General features: G+C 43.2%; 1 protein-coding gene across 1 annotated transcript; it reads left to right on the top strand.

Annotated features, from left to right (window-relative positions):
* The first annotated feature begins 13,011 nt into the window (after positions 1–13,011).
* LOC109739270 (uncharacterized) lies at positions 13,012–22,521 on the top strand. Its single transcript, XM_020298357.3, has 9 exons — positions 13,012–13,218; positions 15,086–15,259; positions 15,632–16,037; positions 16,181–16,449; positions 17,531–17,599; positions 17,675–17,731; positions 20,828–20,880; positions 20,965–21,040; positions 21,193–22,521. The coding sequence occupies exons 1-9, from the start codon at positions 13,013–13,015 to the stop codon at positions 22,262–22,264; spliced, it is 2,382 nt and encodes a 793-aa protein (XP_020153946.2). The 5' UTR covers position 13,012; the 3' UTR covers positions 22,265–22,521.
* The last annotated feature ends 216 nt before the right edge of the window (positions 22,522–22,737 follow it).

The following is a 22,737-nucleotide window of genomic DNA, read 5'->3' as shown; positions in this document are numbered from 1 at the left end:
TAAACCAAACAATGGAAAGGAAATTATGATTATCAGATTAAACAGAAGAATGGAAAGGAAAATGTGTTTAAACACATATTTCAAGGGTATATCCTTCCCAAGGACAAGCTGAGCATGATATTCATGACAGGATATAATGTAGAAAACTCTTTAGGTAGGGGAGAGAAATTTCATGACATTACCCATACAACGGTGTTTGGATAATTGAGCAGGAAATATTTAGCATTGGGCTTCAAATGTTCCTGTTGAAAATCGGAGTACCATAGACATGCTTCGAGATAGCATTGACATGGTCAACAGGTGAAGATCAGACTTTGGAAACAAAAGGGATCCATCAGGAACAACTTATAGAGTAAGTCTTACAATTTCCTCATGGAAGAATAGCTAACCTTGCTAAAAAGGAAAACTTATAACAATAGGTCCTCCCGCCAGGTGTGCTGGGTATCACCACCTTACTGGGTCATAATAGACTAGTGTTATAACTCTTGGAAAAATGTTCCAACCATCATATATGACCGAGATTCAGATATGAGCGGTGTTTGGATACCTCAGACTCAGGATGCCTGAGAAGAAAGGTGCAACACAAATTGTCGAAACGACATCGAAGATTCTCGGGAGATGAACTATGGAAGCGAGTTCCGAACAAAGGTTCATCATTAAATCAAGGAGAGGTGAGGAAGTGACTGATTGACTCAGTGACAATCCATTGAGATTTCCAAAAGGTGGATTTCCATCGCTAGGTGAACAAGGAGATAACATTAACTAGATCGAATGACTTAATGATGTATGCTCGAGGAAAACATACACAGTTAAACATTGGTTGAAATGTGCACCCGAAATATGGGCTAGGTAGCACAATCAATGTTCGAATGATGATTCATTAAGCCATAGACGTAGAATGAAGCTATAGACCAATAACTTCAAAGCAATAGGGTTGCTAGAAGTTTAGAATTTACACATCACAGACCATTGGTCGGTATTCCTTTTAGAAACAACACGGGGACCAAGAAGAATGGTGATGGGGAGAAGTATCACTGTACCGAGATGTCATACGAGGTGGTGAAATTCTTACGACATACTTGACGTAAAATTTGGTAATACTCCAGGGTAGAACATATCATAAGCTAGATAGCAGGGAAATCAAGGTACAACACAAAACACGCACAAGTTTGTGTTGAATGGAAGGTAATAAAATGGTCGATGCTAAAACAAATCATCGAGGGCAAGGATGGTATTTCTCATCCAGAATTCGATAGATATCTTGGAAGAGCTCAGAATGTTGATGGTGATCACGACATTTTGTTGTCGAGGGGATCCACGAAGAAGCAATTGATCAGCGACTGCATCAAGCAAAAGGACTGATGCAACAAAAGATTATTGGAGCCACGGATACTACACAAACTCGGGGCAAGTTTGTTGTTCGAGGTGAAACGATATGACGAGGAAAATCAACGTAAGCTTAGCTCATCGTCGAAAGTGGTGCTCCGGGAATAAGGACCAGGTAGCATAGTTAAAATCATCAAGATAATGATATAGCCAAACAGGCTAGGAATGACGCGATCGGGTAGAAACTGGTACTTCAAGAAGATTACTAAGAGTTGTTGAACCGTAGTGCGGACTCGGTTCAGTTATCGGTGTCTTTGCGTGATTAATAACTTAGAGCCCGTGAAAAATTGGAATCAGTGAGAATGTAGCACTTGATGAAGAACTCGTAAGAAGTTATGCAGTTCCATGATAATCTCGAGATACCAGGGGGTAATACTCGACGACAGATCAAGGTAGAGGTTGGACTAGGGTATTGCTTTGCAGAAGACAAGTGCTCAAACTTGCATGAGAAACGGAATCAAGGAGAAACATGGTCGGAACCACGATTGCCAAGGATCAATTCACCGATACCAGATGATATTATACCAGGGAAATATCTATTATTATAAGAAGCTTCCATGATAGGATCTACATCGTGTCCATGGGCATGAACACAAAGGTTCAAGGTCGACTCCCACTTCTTCAATGCATAACCTTCCATTCGCCTCTCGTATTTTGATAATGACATTAGTTGTCGAAAGTTTTACCTGGTGCAATACCAGATAAGTATGTCCCGCGAAATCTTTCGGGTTCATACAGATTAAGGAAGGCATAGGTTCAACCCATCGGGGCATCGAAGAAAGATATACTACAAACTTCAGGAGTAAATAACACAAGCTCAGAAGTAGAGCATGGTCGACAAAGCAGAGGATACAATTTACCAAAGGCATCATGTATCCGAGGAAAAGCTCACAAGCTTATTTAATATGGAGGACATTGTCGGATAAAATCCGACAAAAGGGTCTGGTGGTCCACAAGGGATCTGATGTGAGCATCAGTACTCAACCAGAGGAAGAAAGAATGCAAGGAGATCTGATTAAAGAAACAACTGACTAACTCAAAGTTCAAATGCAAAAGAGTTATGATTTCCAAATCATGGGGTCAGAAGCAACGCTCTGATCAAGGATGGATAAGTTGAGTAGGCTTAGGGGTACAATCGATGGCAATTTGATAGGTCGAGATCCAGCTCACGTTTAAAATGTCGTCTGAGCCGGAAGAATGAATTCTAGGATATGATTGAGGATTGCGAGCATTCGCAACAAATTGAATCAACGGACTCAAAATGATAATGACAAGAGATGCCAATAAGATTACGAGACTTATGGGATTAACCATAAAGCAAGCAAACAAGAATTTCAAGAGCAATAGGCTCCTGAGGATTTTCGAAAGATCGAATAGTATTTTGAAGACTATTGTGGAATACTTGAATCAACTGGGGATGACCGGATACTCGGTAAGTGCTAGAAATTATCCGTAGTGGTATTCATGTGGCAAAGAACAGCAAGGCAGTAAGCTCAAAAGATTCTCGGAGCAGCAAAGAGAATTTCGGGGTATCTTGTAATAACAAGATAAACTGGGAAACATTGTATGAGTGGCGAGTATACGTGGTTATCCATAGGAGTTTATCGATGAAAGGGAATTGCAAAAGCGATGAACACAAGTCCTCGGGTTATCAGCAGAGAGTATCTTCAGGGTCTTCACGTGCAGCAGACGATCATCAGTAAATAAGGGGCTCTCCGGGTGAAAGTGATAACGAGATCCTAATGTTAGATTTAGTAAAATCATTTAACCCGAGTAGAAGAGAGATCAGAGTCCCAGAGTATAGGCAGGGAGTAAAAGATCCTAATACCACCCAATGGCGACGTGGGCCCGTAAGACACACAGCCATGCTAGTAAAAGTTTTGTAATGTCTAGACTCGACTTCGGCCAAGGAGTGTGGAAAGGGGGATTCCTACAGGCAGTCGGCTCTGATACCAACTTGTGACGCCCCCGATTTGACCGTACACTAATCATGCACGCAAATGTGTACGATCAAGATCAGGGACTCACGGGAAGATATCACAACACAACTCTAAAACATAAATAAGTCATACAAGCATTATAATACAAGCCAGGGGCCTCGAGGGCTCGAATACAAGTGCTCGATCATAGACGAGTCAGCGGAAGCAACAATATCTGAGTACAGACATAAGTTAAACAGGTTTGCCTTAAGAAGGCTAGCACAAAAGTAGCAACGATCGAAAAGGCAAGGCCTCCTGCCTGGGATCCTCCTAACTACTCCTGGTCGTCGTCGGCGGGCTGCACGTAGTAGTAGGCACCTCCAGTGTCGTAGGTGTCGTCGTCAACGGTGGCGTCTGGCTCCTGGACTCCAGCATCTGGTTGCGACAACCAGATAGAAAGGAAAGGGGGAAAAGAGGGAGAGAAGCAACCGTGAGTACTCATCCAAAGTACTCGCAAGCAAGGAGCTACACTACATATGCATGGGTATATGTGTAAAGGGGCATATCAGTGGACTGAACTGCAGAAAGCCAGAATAAAAGGGGGATAGCTAGTCCTGTCGAAGACTACGCTTCTGGCCATCTCCATCTTGCAGCATGTAGAAGAGAGTAGATTGAAGTCCTCCAAGTAGCATCGCATAGCATAATCCTACCCGGCGATCCCCTCCTCGTCGCCCTGTTAGAGAGCGATCACCGGGTTGTATCTGGCACTTGGAAGGGTGTATTTTATTCAGTATCCAGTTCTAGTTGTCATAAGGTCAAGGTACAACTCCGGGTCGTCCTTTTACCGAGGGACACGGCTATTCGAATAGATAAACTTCCCTGCAGGGGTGCACCACATAACCCAACACGCTCGATCCCATTTGGCCGGACACACTTTTCTGGGTCATGCCCGGCCTCGTAAGATCAACGCGTCGCAGCCCCACCTAAGCACAACAGAGAGGTCAGCACGCCGGTCTAATCCTAAGCGCGCAGGGGTCTGGGCCCATCGCCCTATGCACACCTGCACGTTGCGTACGCGGCCGGAAGCAGACCTAGCCTAGTGGCGTTCCAGTCCAATCCGGCGCGCGCCACTCAGTCGCTGACGTCAAGAAGGCTTCGGCTGATACCACGACGCCGGGATACCCATAACTACTCCCGCGTAGATGGTTAGTGCGTATAGACCAAATGGCCAGACTCAGATCAAATACCAAGATCTCGTTAAGCGTGTTAAGTATCCGCGAACGCCGACCAGGGCCAGGCCCACCTCTCACCTAGGCGGTCTCAACCTGCCCTGTCGCTCCGCCATAATGTAACAGTCGGGGGCCGTCAGGAACCCAGGCCCACCTCTACCGGGGTGGAGCCACCTGTCCTTTCAGCCCCCTCATCAGAATCACTTGCGGGTACTCCTCGAGCCGACCCGACTTTAGTCACCACATGTGTCATGTATATAATGTATATAGTATATACCCGTGATCACCTCCCAAAGTGATCACGGCCCAGTAGTATAACATGGCAGACGGACAAGAGTGTAGGGCCACTGATGGAACACTAGCATCCTATACTAAGCAGTAGGATAGCAGGTAAGGGTAACAACTGTAGCAAGAATGACAGGCTATGCATCAGGATAGGATTAACGGAAAGCAATAACATGCTACACTACTCTAATGCAAGCAATATAGAGAAGAATAGGCGATATCTGGTGATCAAGGGGGGGCTTGCCTGGTTGCTCAGACAAGAAGGAGGGATCGTCAACTCCGTAGTCGAACTGGGTAGCAGCAGCGTCAGTCTCGTAGTCTACCGGAGAGAAGAGGGGGGAAGAAACAGTAAATACAATGCAATCATAAGCATGACGATGCGTGACACGACAATGAACAGTGCGAGGTGTGTCCTAACGCGACAGTAGGTGGTACCGGCGAAGGGGGGGACATCCGGGAAAGTATTCCCGATGTTTCGCGTTTTTGGACAGACGGACCGGAGGGGGAAAGTTGCTAGTTCGATAGGTTAGGGAGGTGTGGTGGACGAACGGACTGCGTATTCGGATTCGTCTTGTCGTTCTGAGCAACTTTAATGTTGAAAATATTTTAATCCGAGTTACGGATTAAAAGATATGATTTTCTAAAGATTTTATTAATTTCTGGAATTTAATTAATTATTTAATTTAATTCGAAATTTGGATTTATGACATCAGCATGATGTCATGCTGACATCAGCAGTCAACAGGGGTTGACTAAGTCAACTCACATGTGGGTCCAGTGGGACCCACCTGTCATTTACTGTTTAGGTTAATTTGTGTTTAATTAACTAATTATTATTTAATTAACTTAAACAGGATTAATTAACTTAATTAATTTAGTTAATTAATTAATTAATTAATTAAAATTATTTTTATTTTTATTTTCTTTATTTCTTTATTTATTAATTTTTATTAATTAATTTATTCTTATTATTATTATTATTAGTATTAATTTATTTTATTTATTAATTTATTTATTAATTATTTTAATTATTATTATTTTTAATTATTTATTATTATTTTATTATTATTATTATTATTATTATTATTATTTTGTAAACGTTCTGGGGCGCTGGGGCCCGTTTGTCATTGGGCCAGGGGGCTCGGGCCCAGTGGCCAGTGGCTCTGGTGGGGGGAGGCCCACTAGGCAGTGGCCCATAGGCCAAAGTGGTTCGGGCGCAACGGGCGCCGGGCGTCGGGCGTCTGCCCGAACGGGACTGGCGAGGGGGCGCGGCGGACGAAGGCCGTCGAGGCGCGGCGAGGAGGGGCTCGCCGGCCGGCCGCGGCAGGCGAAGGCGGGGGGGCGAGCGACGGCGTGCGGCGGCTTGGCCGGAGCAGAGCCGCAGCAGGGGACGGGCAGCGGCGGCCACGTGCGGCCACGGGCGCGTACGGGGGCGAGGGTGCGGGGCGAAGCCAGAGGCCAACGCCGGTGGGGGGACAACGGCGGTGCGGTGCGCGCGCGCGGAGGAGAGAGGAGGAGAGGGGGCGGGCGATGGAGGCCGGTGGCCTCACCGTGGGTTGCAGGGTCACGGCAGTGGGGGTCGAGAGGGATGGCGAGGACGGCGGCGTAGGGGAGGCAGTCCGGCGGGGGAGAGCGCTCCGGCGAGGCGCGACGAGGCGGAGGAGCTCCGGTCGTGGAGGAGGACGAAGACGGGCGGCGAGGCGCCGTGGACGGAGTGCGCGCGGAGCTCGGGGAAGACGCCGCGGTGAACGAGGGAGAGGAAGGAGACCGGGAGGTGCGACGCCGGCGAGGTGGCGCCGCGGTGGAGGACCGAGGCGCGGTGGGGCGGCGATGCACGTCGAGGGGAGGGGGGTCGGGGCGCCGTTTTCCCGATCCAGATCGGGGGCAGAGGGAGGAGTGAGTGGGGGGGCGAGTGGGGAATGGGTGCGGGGCTAGGGTTTCCTGGGGTGGGGATAGGGGAGGCCAGTTGGGCCAGGGTGGAGCTGGGCCTTTCGGCCGGGGGGGGAATGGTGCTGGCCGGCTGGGCCTGGGGTTGGCCCAGTTGGGCCAGGTCCAGTGGGGGGGCTTTTTTTGTTTCCTTTTGTTTTCTGTTTTGTTTTGCATTTTCTTTTATTTATTTTCTTTCACCTTTTAATCCATTTTAAAATACTTAGGCATTTTCTAAAAAGGAGTTTTCTCCACAAAAATTACCAGTGTATTATTTGGCAACCACCGAACATTTTTGTTTAAATTTTTGAAAACTTTTATTTTCCACTTTGATTTTAATTGAAGTTTGAACTAGGAGTTTGAAAAGAAATGTGATGCAATTGTGATCAAGCCCTGTTTAGCAACATGATTAGCTTAATCACAGAGAGATACTGTAGCATGATTCTCGGGGTGTTACAGCCTCGGGCATCCCCAAGCTTAGGCTCTTGCCACTCCTTATTCCTTCATACATCGTGATCTCATCCAAAACTTGAAAACTTCAATCACACAAAACTTAACAAAACCTCATGAGATTCGTTAGTATAATAAAGCAAATAAACACTTCAAGTAATGTTGCAAACCCATCCATATTTTATTTTATTTTCATTCTAGCTATTTTATTATAACTTCTCTATGGCTTATACCACCGATACAATCGGTAGTTTCATCAAAACAAGCAAAACAATGCATCAAAACAGAATTTGTCTTAAATAGGACAGTCTGTAGAAATCTGAATATTTACCATACTTCTGTAACTCTTAAAATTCTGAAAATTAGGACAAAATAACAATTTGTATAGCAATAATGTGCAAAAAGTTTCAGAAGCTTTTGACGTTCCAGTAAAAAAGGCAAATTCACGCATTACAGCCAAAGTTCCTGTTTTTGCACTGCACAAACCAAACAAGCAATATAATCATCCTAAAGGCAAATCTTGGCACATTATTTTTATAATACAATGGATTTGTACAAAGGGGATAATTATTTTTGTTGAAAAGTTTCTGTAATCAAGGTTCACAAAGTTTCCATGGGCATGAACAAAGTTCAAGGCTAGCTCCCACTTTAACAATGCTCGTCTTTCTCACTTTCGCTTTTCTTTTTGAAAAGTTTTAAGTTCCCCTCTATATTTTTTGTTTTTTAACTTTTTAAAAGCACTCAACAGAATAAGATGACTCTCTAAAACTTCTGGGTTGTCTCCCTGGCATCGCTTTCTTTAAAGCCATTAAGCTAGGCATATAGTGCTCAAGTAATGGATCCACCCGGATCCCAAGGTATATCAAAGCCAATTTTAATTAACAATGATTTGTGATTTAGTAGTGAGCACAAAGTAACATATATCATGCAACAATGAAGTCTAACTCTCTTCCTATCCATCGGCATATCATAGAAGAACAATTCATGAACACATAGTAAAGGCCAATACATAGCATAAGCAATTTCTTGCAGTTTTATCGTATTGGAAACATAGAGAGGCGGAGATGTAGTTCCTCTCTCATAATAATTGCAAGTAGGAGCGGCAAGCACATGCATATTATATTCATCAAAATCATCATGTGGAATAGTAGAACACAACCTACCAATATAGTCCTTAATAAGCGCAACCTTCTCCGGTATAGTGTAGTTGGGAGAATTCAAAAAGATAATAGGACTATCATGCGTGGGTGGAATAGCAACAATTTCATTCTTAACATAAGGAACTATAGCAAGTTCATCTCCATAAGAACAATTCATATTGGCATCATGTCCACAAGCATAGCAAGCATCAAGTTCATCAAAAATGGATATTTCAAACGAATCCAAGGGATCATAACAATCATCATAGCATTCATCCTTCGGTAAGCACGAAGGGAAATTAAACAATGTATGTGATAAAGAGTTACTCTCATTAGAATGTGGGCGCGGGTGATCAATCCGCTCTTCCTCCTTTTGTTCTTCGCTCTCCTCCTCATCTTTTTCATCTAATGAGCTCATAGTGTCATCAATTTCTTCTTCCATAGATTCCTCCAAAATATTAGTCTCTTCTTGGACAGCGGAGACTTTCTCAATAAAATCATCAATATCGGCATTATATTCATAATTCTCATAGCAATATTTAAGTATGGCATAATTTTCAGGTTTGTAAGCACATCAAGATTTTCACACTTTTCAAACAAAAATTCAATTTCATAAGAACCCTTAAAAGCAACGAATTCTTCTATTTTTTCCACATCATAGTAATCATATATACCATTAGCATAAGAAGCCAAGGTTTCATTATCATTAAATTTACATGAAAAGGGAAGGTGTGGAGCCTTCATCCTAGAGCAACAAGTATAATCATATCTCCGGCATAAATTCCAAGCATACCAATGCAACATATGAATTTGATCCCATAATAGTTTCCCTTTTTGAGTCAAGCGATAATCCCTAAAGTATTCACGTCGATCCAACGTGTCTCACATTATCAAGTTGAATGGGGTTTTCTCAGGATTATCAAAGTAGTGTTTAATATTTTCCACATAGCAAGCATCGAGGGTTTTAGGAGGTTCCCCATCTCCAAAAGTAGCAAGTACACCTATTTTTTTTTGGTATTTCGTGTTCCGTATCCATAACTAAAGATAGAGAACAACTTAGAACAGAAAATAAAAACTACTTAGTGATAAAGCAAACAAGCACACACGAGAATATTCACCCCACGCTATTGCCCCCCGGCAAACGGCGCCAGAAAAAGGTCTTGATAACCCACAAGTATAGAGGATCAATTGTAGCCTTTCTCGTTAAGTAAGAGTGTCGAACCCAATGAGGAGCTAAAGGTAGAACAAATATTCCCTCAAGTTCTATCGACCACTAATACAACTCTACGCACGCTTAACGTTCGCTTTACCTAGAACAAGTATGAAACTAGAAGTACTTTGTAGGTGTAGAGGGATAGGTTTGCAAGATAATAAAGAACAAGTAAATAAAACCTAGAGGTTGGTTAGATAAAGAAACAATTAAGTTAGTTTTAGTAGAGAGCTTTTTGTCACAAGAAAGTTATTTGTCCCTAGGCAATCGCTAACTAGACCGGTAATCATTATTGCAATTTTATATGAGGGAGAGGCGTAAGCTAACATACTTTCTCTACTTGGATCATATGCACTTATGATTGGAACTCTAGCAAGCATCCACAACTACTAAAGGTCATTAAGGTAAAACCCAACCATAGCATTAAAGTATCAAATCCTCTTTACTCCAATACGCAAACAACCTACTTACTCAGGTTTGTGCTTCTGTCACTCACGCCACCCACCATAAGCAAATTATGAACATATTGCAAACCCTGCAGTGGGGATACCTCACGCTTGCGCGACATGGAGAGCACCATAGGATAGCACCAATAATAAAACATACAACGCAAACCAATCACGATCATCAATCAACCCACAGGACAAAACAGATCTACTCAAACATCGTAGGATAGCCATACATCATTGGGAAATAATATATAGCGTTGAGCACCATGTTTAAGTAGAGATTACAGCGGGGAGAAGAGGTGTTACACGCTGCATAGAGGGGGAGAGAGTTGGTGATGACGGTGGCGAAGTTGTTGGTGTAGATCGCCGTCACGATGATGGCCCCGGCGGCGTTCCGACGCCGCCGGGAGAGAGGGGGAGAGAGCCCCTCTCCTTCTTCTTCTTCTTCTTCTTCCTTGACCTCCCCCCTAGATGGGAGAAGGGTTTCCCCTCTTGTCCATGGCCTCCATGGCGGCGGAGGGGCGGGAGCCCCTCCGAGATTTTATATATATATCCCTCTCTCCCTCTTTCTCTCTCTGTTTTCTTCCGTTTCTGCGTTCTCAGATTCTGGCCTTTCACCGTTTCTTAAATTCTCGAAGATCCGTAACTCCGATTGGGCGGAAATTTTAACACGATTTTTATCTGCATATTAGCTTTCTTGCGGCGAAACAAGGGCACCAACCGCCTTACGGGGTGGCTACAAGCCTCCTGGCCACGCCCTGGGGAGGGGGGGGCGCCTCCAGGGCTTGTGGGCCTCTCGGGCATCATCTCGCGTTGATTCCAATTCCCAAAATCACATATATTCCAAAAAAAAGATCTCCGTAAGTTTGTATCGCGTTTGGACTTCGTTTGGTATGGATATTCTGCGAAAGAAAAAACATACAACAAACAGGAACTGGCACTGGGCACTGGATCAATATGTTAGTCCAAAAAAATAGTATAAAGAGTTTCCAAAAGTATATAAAAGTTGTAGAATATTGGCATGAAACAATCAAAAATTATAGATACGACAGAGACATATCACATCTCACCATACAATGAATGAAACAAGACTCACCTCACCATGCAATCATGCATGAAGAAAGACCCACCACAACATTCAACCATGCATCTAAAGTGTTTCCAATTCAATTATTCTATGTATATTCAACAAATATTTGGCAACTCTATGTAATCAAATATAATAACAAGTCGTATGTTCTCAACCCAAATTTTCATCAATCAATTCCTGCAGCAACATGTGGGGTGCACTCCTTTATTGTACACAAAAGGGGTAACTTTGCTTTTTGTTCATTGGTGCTAACTGCAAAGAGGTGCCATTGGTTAAATGGTTGCTTGCAGAGTTTGCTGCAGCCACCGGTGGTGGTCGGCTCCACCATAGACGACCATCATGGGCAGATCGCCGGAGATCCGCTAGCATTGGTTCCCGGCTAGAAAAGCATGGAAAGTCGTCATGCGCGGGGTTGTCCATAGCCCGTGGATGGCGGCAGAGGAGCTCGGTGGTGGGCACGATCATCAACGGAGGAGCTCGTCGTCCCCAGGATCTCAACAAATGTGGTGGCCGACGACGTCGGTAGAGGGGGCGTAGGCAGGGGAGGAGGATGGGCTGGGTTGGTTCTTCTCCTCCTTGTGCTGCTCGCGACGACTGCTGGGGAGATGTTGCTTTGCGCGTGAAGGTGGTGAGAGGAGGATCTCGTCAGCGGTAAGATTGAGAAGCACAGCCATGGCGGCAGGTGCCGCCTTCTATGGTCACGATGGGGGAAGGTGTCCTCCAGGGGCAGACTCACAGCGAGTAGTGTTCTTCCTGGCCTCTCATCTCATCACTGCGGCCTTCGAAAAGCCGTCTTCAAGGACTGTGTCTATAACACGTGATGGCGCCGCCTTCTATGGCCATTGTTGCAAGGAGCACCATTGCGGCCACGTCATGACCCTGGCCCACCAATGACGACGCCATCGAGTACATGATGGACTTTTCATCGGATGTCGCATCGCGTTCTGCTTCAAGTTATGCATGCTAGCTTTCTGCGGCCACTGACGCGGGGAGCAACACCATGGCCTCGACACTAGCGTCGCCAGCACGAGCGAACATGACGGATAGTCGACATATTAGTAATAATTTTTATATGGTTCTGCAATCTACAAGCAGTCGCGAAGTTATGAAAATATGTTGTATTCTTGTATGCGTCTAGTAAAGTTCCTCTTGCTCGAGGATCCGTTCAAAACTCTTGTTTTACCAGAAGATTGCTCTGCCACGGGAGTACCTTTTTATTAACATAGCAGAGACGCAAACACTCATATATACGCGAGCACAGTCACCTCTATGAACACACGCACGCACACCCTACGGCTATGGGCACCTCTGAAAAAATAAGACTGACATATTATCTTAAGATTAACAAAATCGTCATAGACACCTTATAAGAGAAAACAGTACAGACCGGATGTTTCCCAAGCGGTTCCGGACACGTGGTCCATAAGCTTCGCACACGTCTTAGGGTATGTACAATGGGGTCTAGTCAGCTGTCTGTAAGAGATGCCACCTAAGATATTTAGTGAGTTGGAGGAGAGAGAATGAAAGAATAGAATGAGGTCGTCGGTAAATCAGCAGACAGTCGACTCGCGTGAAATTCGCTCGCTAACGATGGCACTTCTCCCATTGTATGGCTGGTGTCGCTACTTGTGCAGTTGTGCCCTGAAATTTCTCGTGTTAGATGCAGACAACTAAAAAGATGGCCCGTTGTAGATGTCTATAAAGCTATCTATACATGACGTGGATGTGTATTACAGACTACTGCTGTCTAAACCAATGTACATGCCCTCATATGTCCCAATGTACATGCCCTCGTATGTCATGTGACGAAACAGCATGAAACCCATCCTTCTCGCGCTCGCGCATATGTGGACCAGATAATTCCCCAAATAGGACCACGAAAATAATGCGTTTGTGTTTTCTTTCTCTTTTTGAGAATTACTAAAATAGATGCCCTACTGTCCGACCGGTCCCACCCGACCTTGTTTTGGTTCTTCTCTCAGCGCCTTTCCTCTTCGTTCCTCTCCTCTCCTCTCCCCGGACTCCGTCCTTGCATCGCACCTCCCCGTGGTCTCCAGCATAAGCTGGCGCCCTAATCCGCGATCACCGATAATGCTGCAGGAGTTCGTCGACAACGTCATCGCCGTCATCAAAGAGTGAGCAGCCCCCCCCCCCCCCCCCCCCCCTCTCCCCCTGTTTTGTACTTGTTCGTCTCTGTCTTGCGCTTAGTTTGTGTCGCTTCGAAGGAATGGCTGGCTAGGGTTGGCTAAACCAGCGAATTAATCCGGGTAATTTAGGGATTTTGAATTGGTTTAAATTATCTGGTGGAGATTCTGCAGTTTTTAGCCTTGTCACAAGTTACCACTAGAAAAGAGATATGTCTTGGGAAGAGATCTAGCGAGAAGAGGGAGCTTGTGCCTCGGACTTTGGGGCTCCCTCACCCCCGCTGTCTGCTAATCCCTCACCCTCGGACTTTGGACCTTGTTCCGCACTAGTTAGGTCTTTGGTTGTTTTCTCGGCTTTCAGTGTTGGATTTATGTCTTCGTGTTGGTGTCGAGGTAATGGTACCCTTCTTCATGCTCTTTGTGGTGGTGGTATTGCGGGCAGCCAGCAGCGTCGATGGCCCCCGGCTAGGGAAGTCTTGTTGGTGGCCGGCCCTTGGTGATCGCGGTGATGTTCCCCCGGCCGTTTTTACATAAGCGACGAGGCTGTGGCCTTATTTTCTCCCCTAGGGTGTCTCCCTGATGCGACATATTGCTCTTTGGTGGTTCGTGCTCTCCCTCGGTCGCTGCGGCGTTCTCTCCACCGCCGGTGCGAAGCTGGCACAACTTTTTTTAGGAGATGGTTCGTCTCTTGCTGGAGATTAAGTTTGTTTGGCTATCTGAGGACCTGGTTGTAATTTCCCTGTTTTCTAGGATGCCTTGTATTTTTGGAAGTCTTTTAATATAAATCCATAGCCTTGTTCACAAAAAAAGTCACAGCTAGAAATACCATAAAAAGCATGGATATGGTTGTATTATAGTGGATAAACTTTGATTGTCTTAGTAAGGACAGTGGATTTCTGGCCCCAATATTGCAATTGATTTTCTAAAAGTTCTGTAGTGTATGTAGTTACATGGGTTATCACATGGAAACTATGTTTTGTGGATTTATTACCCAAAGTACTTCATACAAGTATCTTTTACAGTTCTTACTGACGTGATTAGTAAAAGAAATGTTCAATCTGTGTGTATTTGTAACAGTTCCGACGATTGAAATGACAAGTAGAAAGCGACTGATACCGCTTATTTGCAACTGAATGTGGCTGTGGGTATGGTCTAATAAATCATTTGTTTAGATGCATGACGTCAATAGTGCTTGAAATCTTGTTTTAAAAGTAATCGTTACTAATGCTTGAATTAATCACCTGTTAATGAAAGAGGAGATGGTCAGCTGAAAATATGTTACTGATTTGTTGTAAGCACTAAATAAATGTATTATGTAGAGCAGATGACACACAATTCATAATTAATTTCAATCTCCATGATGATGCCCATTTGATAATTATAGGCGAAAAATGTTGGTGTTCTGTTCTATTCTGTCTCTTTGAAACAGTTGATGAAGTGTGAAATGTATATACAATATACCGATGAACTTGGTTCTGAGTTTCTGACAGTTAAAATTAACAGTGCTAACTCGGCTAAATACTTGCTCTACCTTCTAAATGACAATGCATTGTTAATTCAAAACTTATTATTGCAAAAGTGTAAGGTGTTTCCTGGCTTTTCTTATATCAATCTCTGTAGGGTGATTCCAGGATCATAGACTAAGCTGATTGCTAGTGATTTCTGCACAAATTTCTTTAGCCCCTTGCTTCTTCTGAGATATCCTAACCCTGGTAGCGTAAAGCTTAATTGTTGTTAGTTTCAGTTTTCATTTCCTTCATACAAGATCGGGAACATCTAGGTTTCAGTTGAGTTGCTCTTATTTTGAGCTTTTGTACTTATATTTAGAGTATTTAACTCCTTGTACTTGTTTGGGCAGGTCTGTGAAGACATTCACATATGAGACGTTGAACAACATTGCGAGATTGATAAATGGAATATCAGCACTCTTGTTGACACTGTTACCTGGAAAAGCCAACATTTTGGAAGGGGTCAGTGGCTGGGAACTTAGGCCAGCATTTCGCGGGCCACGTCTTCCTCGTTGGATGGAAAGGTGAACACAGTTTCAATTTTTGGCACTTCTCTTTGGTTGCTGGATAGTTTTGAATTTTTTTTTTCATAATATGCGAGTACTATGTGGGCTAGGTTCTTTTTGCTTGCATCATTGCATGAGTACTTCTTTCTCTAGCCTGATAACTCATGTTATCAGTATTCATTGCCATGTTGCCTGTTATTAGTATATACTCCCTCTGTAAACTAATATAAGAGCGTTTAGATCACTAAAGAAAGAGGGAGTATAGATTAAGAAAGAGGGAGTATAGATTAAGTATGGCTTCTTCTTTTGCTTGATAAGTTGATAATACCATTGAACTATTTCTGAATTCTGCAACCTCACTCGTTTGTTTTGAACTTCTGATAAAAAAAGTGGGGTCTCTTCATTTAACGAGTTCATTCACGAACTTTCTGCCGATTCGGAGTCTGAATCAATTGCTGGCTCTGTCCCTGGGGATGATGACAATGAAGAGTTTGTCTGCCCTCCTTCTCCGTTGTCCCAAAGTTCACGATTGTCACACACAAGCAGCTTTGGTAGACATGACCGTCGATTGAGAAGGCCTATCAAATATGCAGTTTCCTGGATTATTTGGCCTGTGAAAATTTTCCTTTCTTTGCTGCTCGTCTTGTTCAATGCTGTCAAATATCGGATATCAAGGGCAACTGCTAAAACCCCAGAAAGTCCTTATTTATCGAGGAGCATATCTGCGAAAAAACCAATTCACATGAAGGATCAAGTCCTACAACGAACGACTGATAGAAGGCGCGGAGTTGTCGAGGTAGTATATTTGAACAAATTGGAATCAGTTTAGTAATTTATTTATTTACTTACACCATACCAGGCCAGGAATCTGGAACCTCAAGATTGTTTAAAAGTATCTATATCCATTTGGTATTCACTCCTTTTTTTCTTTTCTCTTAGGATGTTCATTTGGCAGTTGAGATATTCATTGAATCAGTTTTTGACGTTGTTCATAAAGGAGCACATTATGTTCTTTCTCCTTCTGAGGTGTGGCAGAAGTTATTTTGGTGGATTCATGGAAACAGGGTTGGTAACAGTAGTCCTGCTGTTGATGTGCCAACAGCTAACATTGGCAGTGATAATCCAGTTCCAACTGAAAGGAAGACCGTATATCGTCATGCATTGAACACAGATTCTCGGACATGTGAAGATGTTATAACTGAACTTGGGTAGGTACCTCTGACCCTTCCATGTTTGTTAAACATGCTAAAACATCTGGTACTTAGTTGCAAGTTCAAGATTATAAAAATTGTTTGTAGATATGGATAAGTTGTTTTTGCGAATGATGATTTAAGCATTTTTAAGGCGTGCAAGTTACCGTTAGTGTATCACACACGAGATGTTTGCTGGCTCCGTTCTCTCGAGGGCCAAATGATGTTGAAGTATAGATGCAACAATGTTCTGCTTGCATTTCCATTTTTCCAGCATATATCATATTAGTGCTAAAAAATCAGTGTTGTCTAATATATATAGCCTTTTCCTGTAGTATGATTAGCTTAAATTAATTAAGTGAGTGGCTTGTTGAAAGCTTCACCTAGAATGATTATGTTTATTAATCCTTTAACTGTTTGGTTCCCAGCTGAAGCTTGCAATGCCTAAAGGTCTGGTGTGCCACAATGGTTTAGGTGGGTGTCTGGTTGGTCGTCACATGTGTAGCTTGGCCAGACTTTACTATTCATATGACCCGCATGTCATAGACTCGGATTTTGACCATACGTGTGGTGCTGAGTTTGTAGCCACACTTTCCCTATGCTTAGTTGTGGCGAAGTTAGACCATATGCCTGAACTGTTTAGGCCTTGTACAATGGAAGGTGCCTAGGGAAGGTGCTTAGAGAAATAAACCAGTAATCCTTGAAGCATCGGTGCTTATTTGTAGTGGGTAGACGCTTAATTAAGCACCTCTCGTGTAGAGGTAAGCACTGGTGCTTTAGAAAAACTCGGTTTATTTTACTAAGCATCTTGCTAAGCACCTTACATTGTACTAAGCCTTACAAGTGTGGTGCTTTGTAGCCACAATTGTTTATAAGGCGGTAAGGCGAGCACCAACCGCCCTGGCGCCTAAGCGCCTAAAACGGGCATAATTGCAAGGTGCTGCCAGGTGCTGCCTAAGCGTCCAAGGTGGGACGCCTTATGAACAATGCTGTTTACGAATCCACATAGTAGCACAACCTTTTCAATAATTGATTTGACTTTTTGTATTGATGACATTACTGTCCATAAATGATGGAACCATTCTGCCGTTATTTCCAGGTATCCTTTTCAGGCTATAAAGGTGGTTACTTCAGATGGATATGTTCTGCTGCTGGAGAGAATCCCCAGGTGAAAAAATAGCTATTTCTTGCCCTTATCTTTTCCCAATATTATGGAATGGGACTTGACACATGGCATGTTTAGGCGTGATTCACGGAAGGTTGTGTTGTTGCAACATGGAGTACTGGACTCATCTATGGGGTGAGTCTATGAAATTATAATTGGAAATTTGACAACATAATTGAAGATTTTTCGATGTTTGGCTGTTCAACCGTGATTATTGGTTGCTATGCTAATTGATCACTTGATCCTATATTGTGGTTCATTCCTTCTGTATTTCTATTTCTTTCTTTTGATAACATAATGTGATAATTGGAACGATCTACTACTGTCATAATCCTAAATTCCTAATTACTGAGAAGTAGATAAAAGTGAATGTTTCTTATCTGCTTTGTTGAGAGGGGTCAGCCCCTTAATATAGTAGACAAGACTTGACCAACAAGCCGGTTAATATGTTCAAACTCGAATACGATCTCTAAACTAACTGGATTCTTTCCTAACAAAGTTGCTTAATCAACTAGGACTCTAATTAAGGGATAAGACTCCATGTTTGATGGGCTGTCTCACATAAAATCTCTCCATCGAAAAACAGCTTGTCTGCAAGCTGTAGGTTGTGCTACCAGTTGTGGAGCTATCTTGGTCGTTGTTAAGTACTTAAGTTACTGTATATCATTGTATCTCTAGTTACACTACTCTTCCCTCGATAGTACTCCCTCTGTAAAGAAATATAAGAGCATTTAGATCACTAAAATAGTGATCTAAACGCTGTTATATTTCTTTACGGAGGGAGTATTGTTTTTATAGGTGACTTAACTAGCAAAAATGCCCGTGCGTTGCAACGGGAGAAAAAGGATCACACGCCCCTAAACCCAATATGCATGGCGATGGAAATGTATGTTGCGGAATAACATGAAGCAGAATTGTGATTTCAGCCAACCAATCTTTGCAAATGGCTAAGAAATTTAGACATTGTACAATTTGCGAGTTAGGTTAAAGACAAATCATCTCCAACAGAAATGAACAATAAACTCATGCATAAGAAAAGACATACAAAGCATATGAAAATTCGAAATACTGAAACATATTTCTTCTGCCAATGCAAGATGTTATTCCTCACATTCATTTCATTATCAGAAGAATAAAAATTTAGGATTTGATACAGCTTTTAATAGGAATAATGTGTACTATAATTAAGCACGGGCTAGGTCGTCACCGAGAAAGCATATTCAGTACTATAATCAAGCATAGGCTAGGTTGTCACCGAGAAAGCATATTCATTACTATAATCAAGCATAGGCTAGGTTGTCACCGAGAAAGCATATTTTCAGTACTATAATCAAGCATAGGCTAGGTTGACTACCCATCGTTTGGTTTATAGTGTGAGTATATCTCAACGAACAAACCAAATATAAGTGCAGTAAATATAGATTATCAACCATAACAGAAAGTTATAATTTTAGTATACAATGAGGGTAAACTTTTTATAATTTAGTATACAATGCAGATTAAGCACCATACTGACAATAAAAATGTCGTATACACAACACTTCTATTGAGTTACTGACATCATACAGTAAAAAGATTGCGATCCAAATTGCTTGCCTGCACAAGAGCTTCTTATACTGTATGCAACTCTTGTTCATTAAAAAAGAAACAAATTAGATTTTGCATCAAAAATATAACATTGGTGGATGTATATTTCCCGTCCAACTTCAGTACTACGTTGTACATCGGATGTTGATGCATAATGAGAAAGCATATCACGTTAGCAGATTAACCATCCTAATGAGTTACTCACATATGACAATAAAGATATTATACATGAAATATTTTTATTGAAGTAATTTTACACGGACGCAATTGTTCCTCCATACCTTCAGTGACGCTAGGCATGATATCTTCCTTGTTCACAAACTTTACTGAGATTAGACTCTATGACCATGATTTCTGAATGTGTTTTACGTGGAGTGTCCGAAAGACAATTTGTTTTGTCGTAGCCCATGTATGCTCCTGCTATATATAGGTTGTACTATGTTGTAGTAGTCATAGGTGTTTCCCTGTTGCTTCGCTTTCCGGCTGTACGCGTCACGTTTTATTTTGCTTGGTATCAGCAGCGCATGCAGCAGCAAACCTGCATGCAATGGCATCATGCAACGTGAATCGAGGTTCTCCCCTCCTTAAATTATGCTCGATCCGCTCTAAAGTAACCAAAGTCCTGACTCGACTTCAACCGCAGCACCCCAAACCTTCACACGGGAAGGACAGAAGCGGCGCTAATATTTTGGTTGTTGACACCCAGCGGCATTACCGTCGTCATGCTGACGCCTAGAGCTCCTTATCCATGTCCAGTCTCACAGGCATCTCTGTTGTCACCGTTGACATCACCGGCGGGACGGCGCCGTGCTGGACGACGCTTTGGACTCATATTGGCCCTTATCTGCTCCATGTGTATCTCCATATCTCAACGGTTTAATTACCCTCTATTTTCCTTTCTCCGAGACAGCTTCTTAACACCTGGGAAAGTCAAAGAAGTATATAAATTGGATCGGTTAGATTTAAGGAGTCGATGTGGGACTATTGAAGATGCAATTGACCTACTGTTTAACGCACAAACATGTTTTAGCTCGTTGGTTGGTATTGTGACCTGTGTAGAACAGGAGGTCGCGAGTTTGATACTCCAGACCAGCGCGCAAATTTTTGCGCCTCGGCCTGATTTTTTGGGCCACCGGCCATCAGCACACACGGAGGGGTGATTATTTGGGCTTTTGGGCCACCAGCCGTCAGCACACGGAGGCTTCGTGAGACGCATGGACGGGGAAAGCTGACGTACGAAGAAATTGAGACGGACGGACGAAAATTAGAAGGGATGGATGAAATTACGGTGGTAAGAAGCGATAGATACTTTATTAGTAGGTATAGATATAGATTTAGGCACTGTTCGGTAGTCCGCCGGCTCCAACAAATACGAGGATCTGCGGAGCGGGTGTTTCCCGTTCCTTTATTTTCAGCTGAAGCTACCCCCGCTCCGGGAGTGGAGTTCTGGACTGGTGAGACTCCAAACAGGCCCTTAGTTCCGGTGCTTTTCCCTGGAAAATTAGTAACTTAAGTGTGATAGTACAAATTACTGTTTATAGTTGGTAATTCTAGTGCTGAATGGCTGCCGAGAGATAATGCATAATTTTTTGGGGATAATGGTAGTGTGTCAGATATAAATCTGTCCTCTTGTTTCCCCTGCAGTTGGGTATCGAATGGTGTTGTTGGCTCACCTGCATTTGCAGCTTATGATCAAGGTCAGTAATCAAAGTTGGATTTAATGTATTCCACTGCTGGGCCGCAAATGCTGAAGTTCTTTCCTCGTTTTTGTTTCCGTGTAGGTTATGATGTTTTTCTTGGAAATCTCCGTGGTTTGGTTTCAAGAGAGCATATGGATAAAAATCTTTCTTCCTCCAAGTAAGTACTACCTGTTTTTTAGACCGTCTTATATTAATGAACAGAGGTTGTATTAGTTTATTGGTTTAGATAAATTTTTACTCCTGTATATGCCAAATCAATTTGGTCACTGTGCTTGCTCATCTCTGATGCTCCTTCTCAATTCATGTTAGGTACTGGAAATATTCTGTCAATGAGCATGGAACCAAAGATATGCCAGCAATAATCGAGGAAATTCACAAGATTAAAACTTCAGAACTTGGCAGCAGTCAGAATCTTATTGGGGAGGAAATGGAAGATCAAAATGATGACATAAAGAATTCGGAAATACAGACTTCAGAGGAAGACGTGACAAAAAATCAGCCTTATAAGCTCTGTGCTGTCTGCCACAGCCTGGGTGGTGCAGTTATGTTGATGTATGTGGTGACATCAAGGATTGCGCAGAAGCCCCACAGGTTGTCAAGATTGGTCTTGCTATCTCCTGCCGGTTTTCACGAGGATTCAAATGTGGTGTTCAGCTTGGTGGAGAAGATCATCCTGTTTGTTGGTCCAGTACTTGCTCCACTTGTGCCTGGGCTGTACATACCAACTCGATTCTTCAGGATGCTTCTGAACAAATTAGCTAGGGATTTCCACAACTATCCAGCTTTGGGTGGTCTCGTCCAAACCCTTATGGGGTACGTTGTTGGTGGTGACAGTTCAAATTGGGTGGGAGTACTTGGGTTGCCTCACTACAACATGGATGACATGCCCGGTGTATCGTTTCATGTTGTACTCCATCTTGCACAGATAAAGAGGGCGAAGAGGTTCCAAATGTATGACTATGGAAGTACCGCGGCAAACATGGAAGCGTATGGAACACCAAAACCATTGGACCTGGGAGCTCACTACAGTCTTATTGACATCCCCATGGACCTGGTTGCTGGGCAAAGAGACAGAGTAATCTCACCAACCATGGTGAAGAAGCACTACAAGTTGATGCGGAAGGCTGGTGTTGAAGTCTCCTATAATGAATTCGAGTATGCTCATTTGGATTTCACATTTTCACACAGGGAAGAGCTTTTGTCCTATGTTATGTCCCGCCTGGCCTTAGCAGCTGACGCAGGTAAAGGCCGCATCAAGCAGACCACTGTGCGACTAAGGAAGCCGAAGAGAGTTCAGTCAGAAATCGAGAAGGATCGTGCCATGGAGTATAGAGGCGCAGATGAAGAGATACCTGGTGAACCAAATGGGCATCGCAAGTGATGCAAATTTCTGACTAGCTGTTGTTGTACGTAGTTTTGTGCATACGTAGTATATATACGACACGCCGCTCTCTGCATACTTCTACACCATGTAGAAGAATATTTGAGGATGGATAGTGCATAGTTTTAAGAGTGAAGCTCGATGGGGACTCTTATATCCTTGTCGGAAACCAGACTGGTACATGTATACATGATGTGTTAATGTTTTCACACTAATGAATATAACTGACACAGGGACAGGCTATTTTTTTTGGTGAATTAGGAGCGCTTGATAAGCCGCGGCATATGTCTACATTTCATCAAACACATGCCATGCAGAAAATACAAGTACTACCTTTTTAAATTTACCTGGAACACAATGCATTCCAACCACCAAGTACATTGGGGGGCAGGTTAGCGATCCACATGCGGTCACCAGAGCCGACCCAGAACTATAACTTGCCAGTAAATGAGCTGTGACATTACATTCAGGTT

The sequence above is a fragment of the Aegilops tauschii genome, chromosome 3 (assembly GCF_002575655.3).
Source record: "Aegilops tauschii subsp. strangulata cultivar AL8/78 chromosome 3, Aet v6.0, whole genome shotgun sequence".
NCBI lineage: Eukaryota > Viridiplantae > Streptophyta > Magnoliopsida > Poales > Poaceae > Aegilops > Aegilops tauschii.
Note: the sequence above shows the minus strand (reverse complement) of the source record. Positions and strands in the feature narration are given on the sequence as shown.

Coding starts and splice junctions, on each gene's coding strand:
- LOC109739270 (XM_020298357.3), top strand. CDS start 13,013: ATGCCCTACTGTCCGACCGGTCCCACCCGACCTTGTTTTGGTTCTTCT. Junction 17,732..20,827: donor GTACTGGACTCATCTATGGG/GTGAGTCTATGA, acceptor TTTCCCCTGCAG/TTGGGTATCGAATGGTGTTG. Junction 21,041..21,192: donor AAAAATCTTTCTTCCTCCAA/GTAAGTACTACC, acceptor AATTCATGTTAG/GTACTGGAAATATTCTGTCA.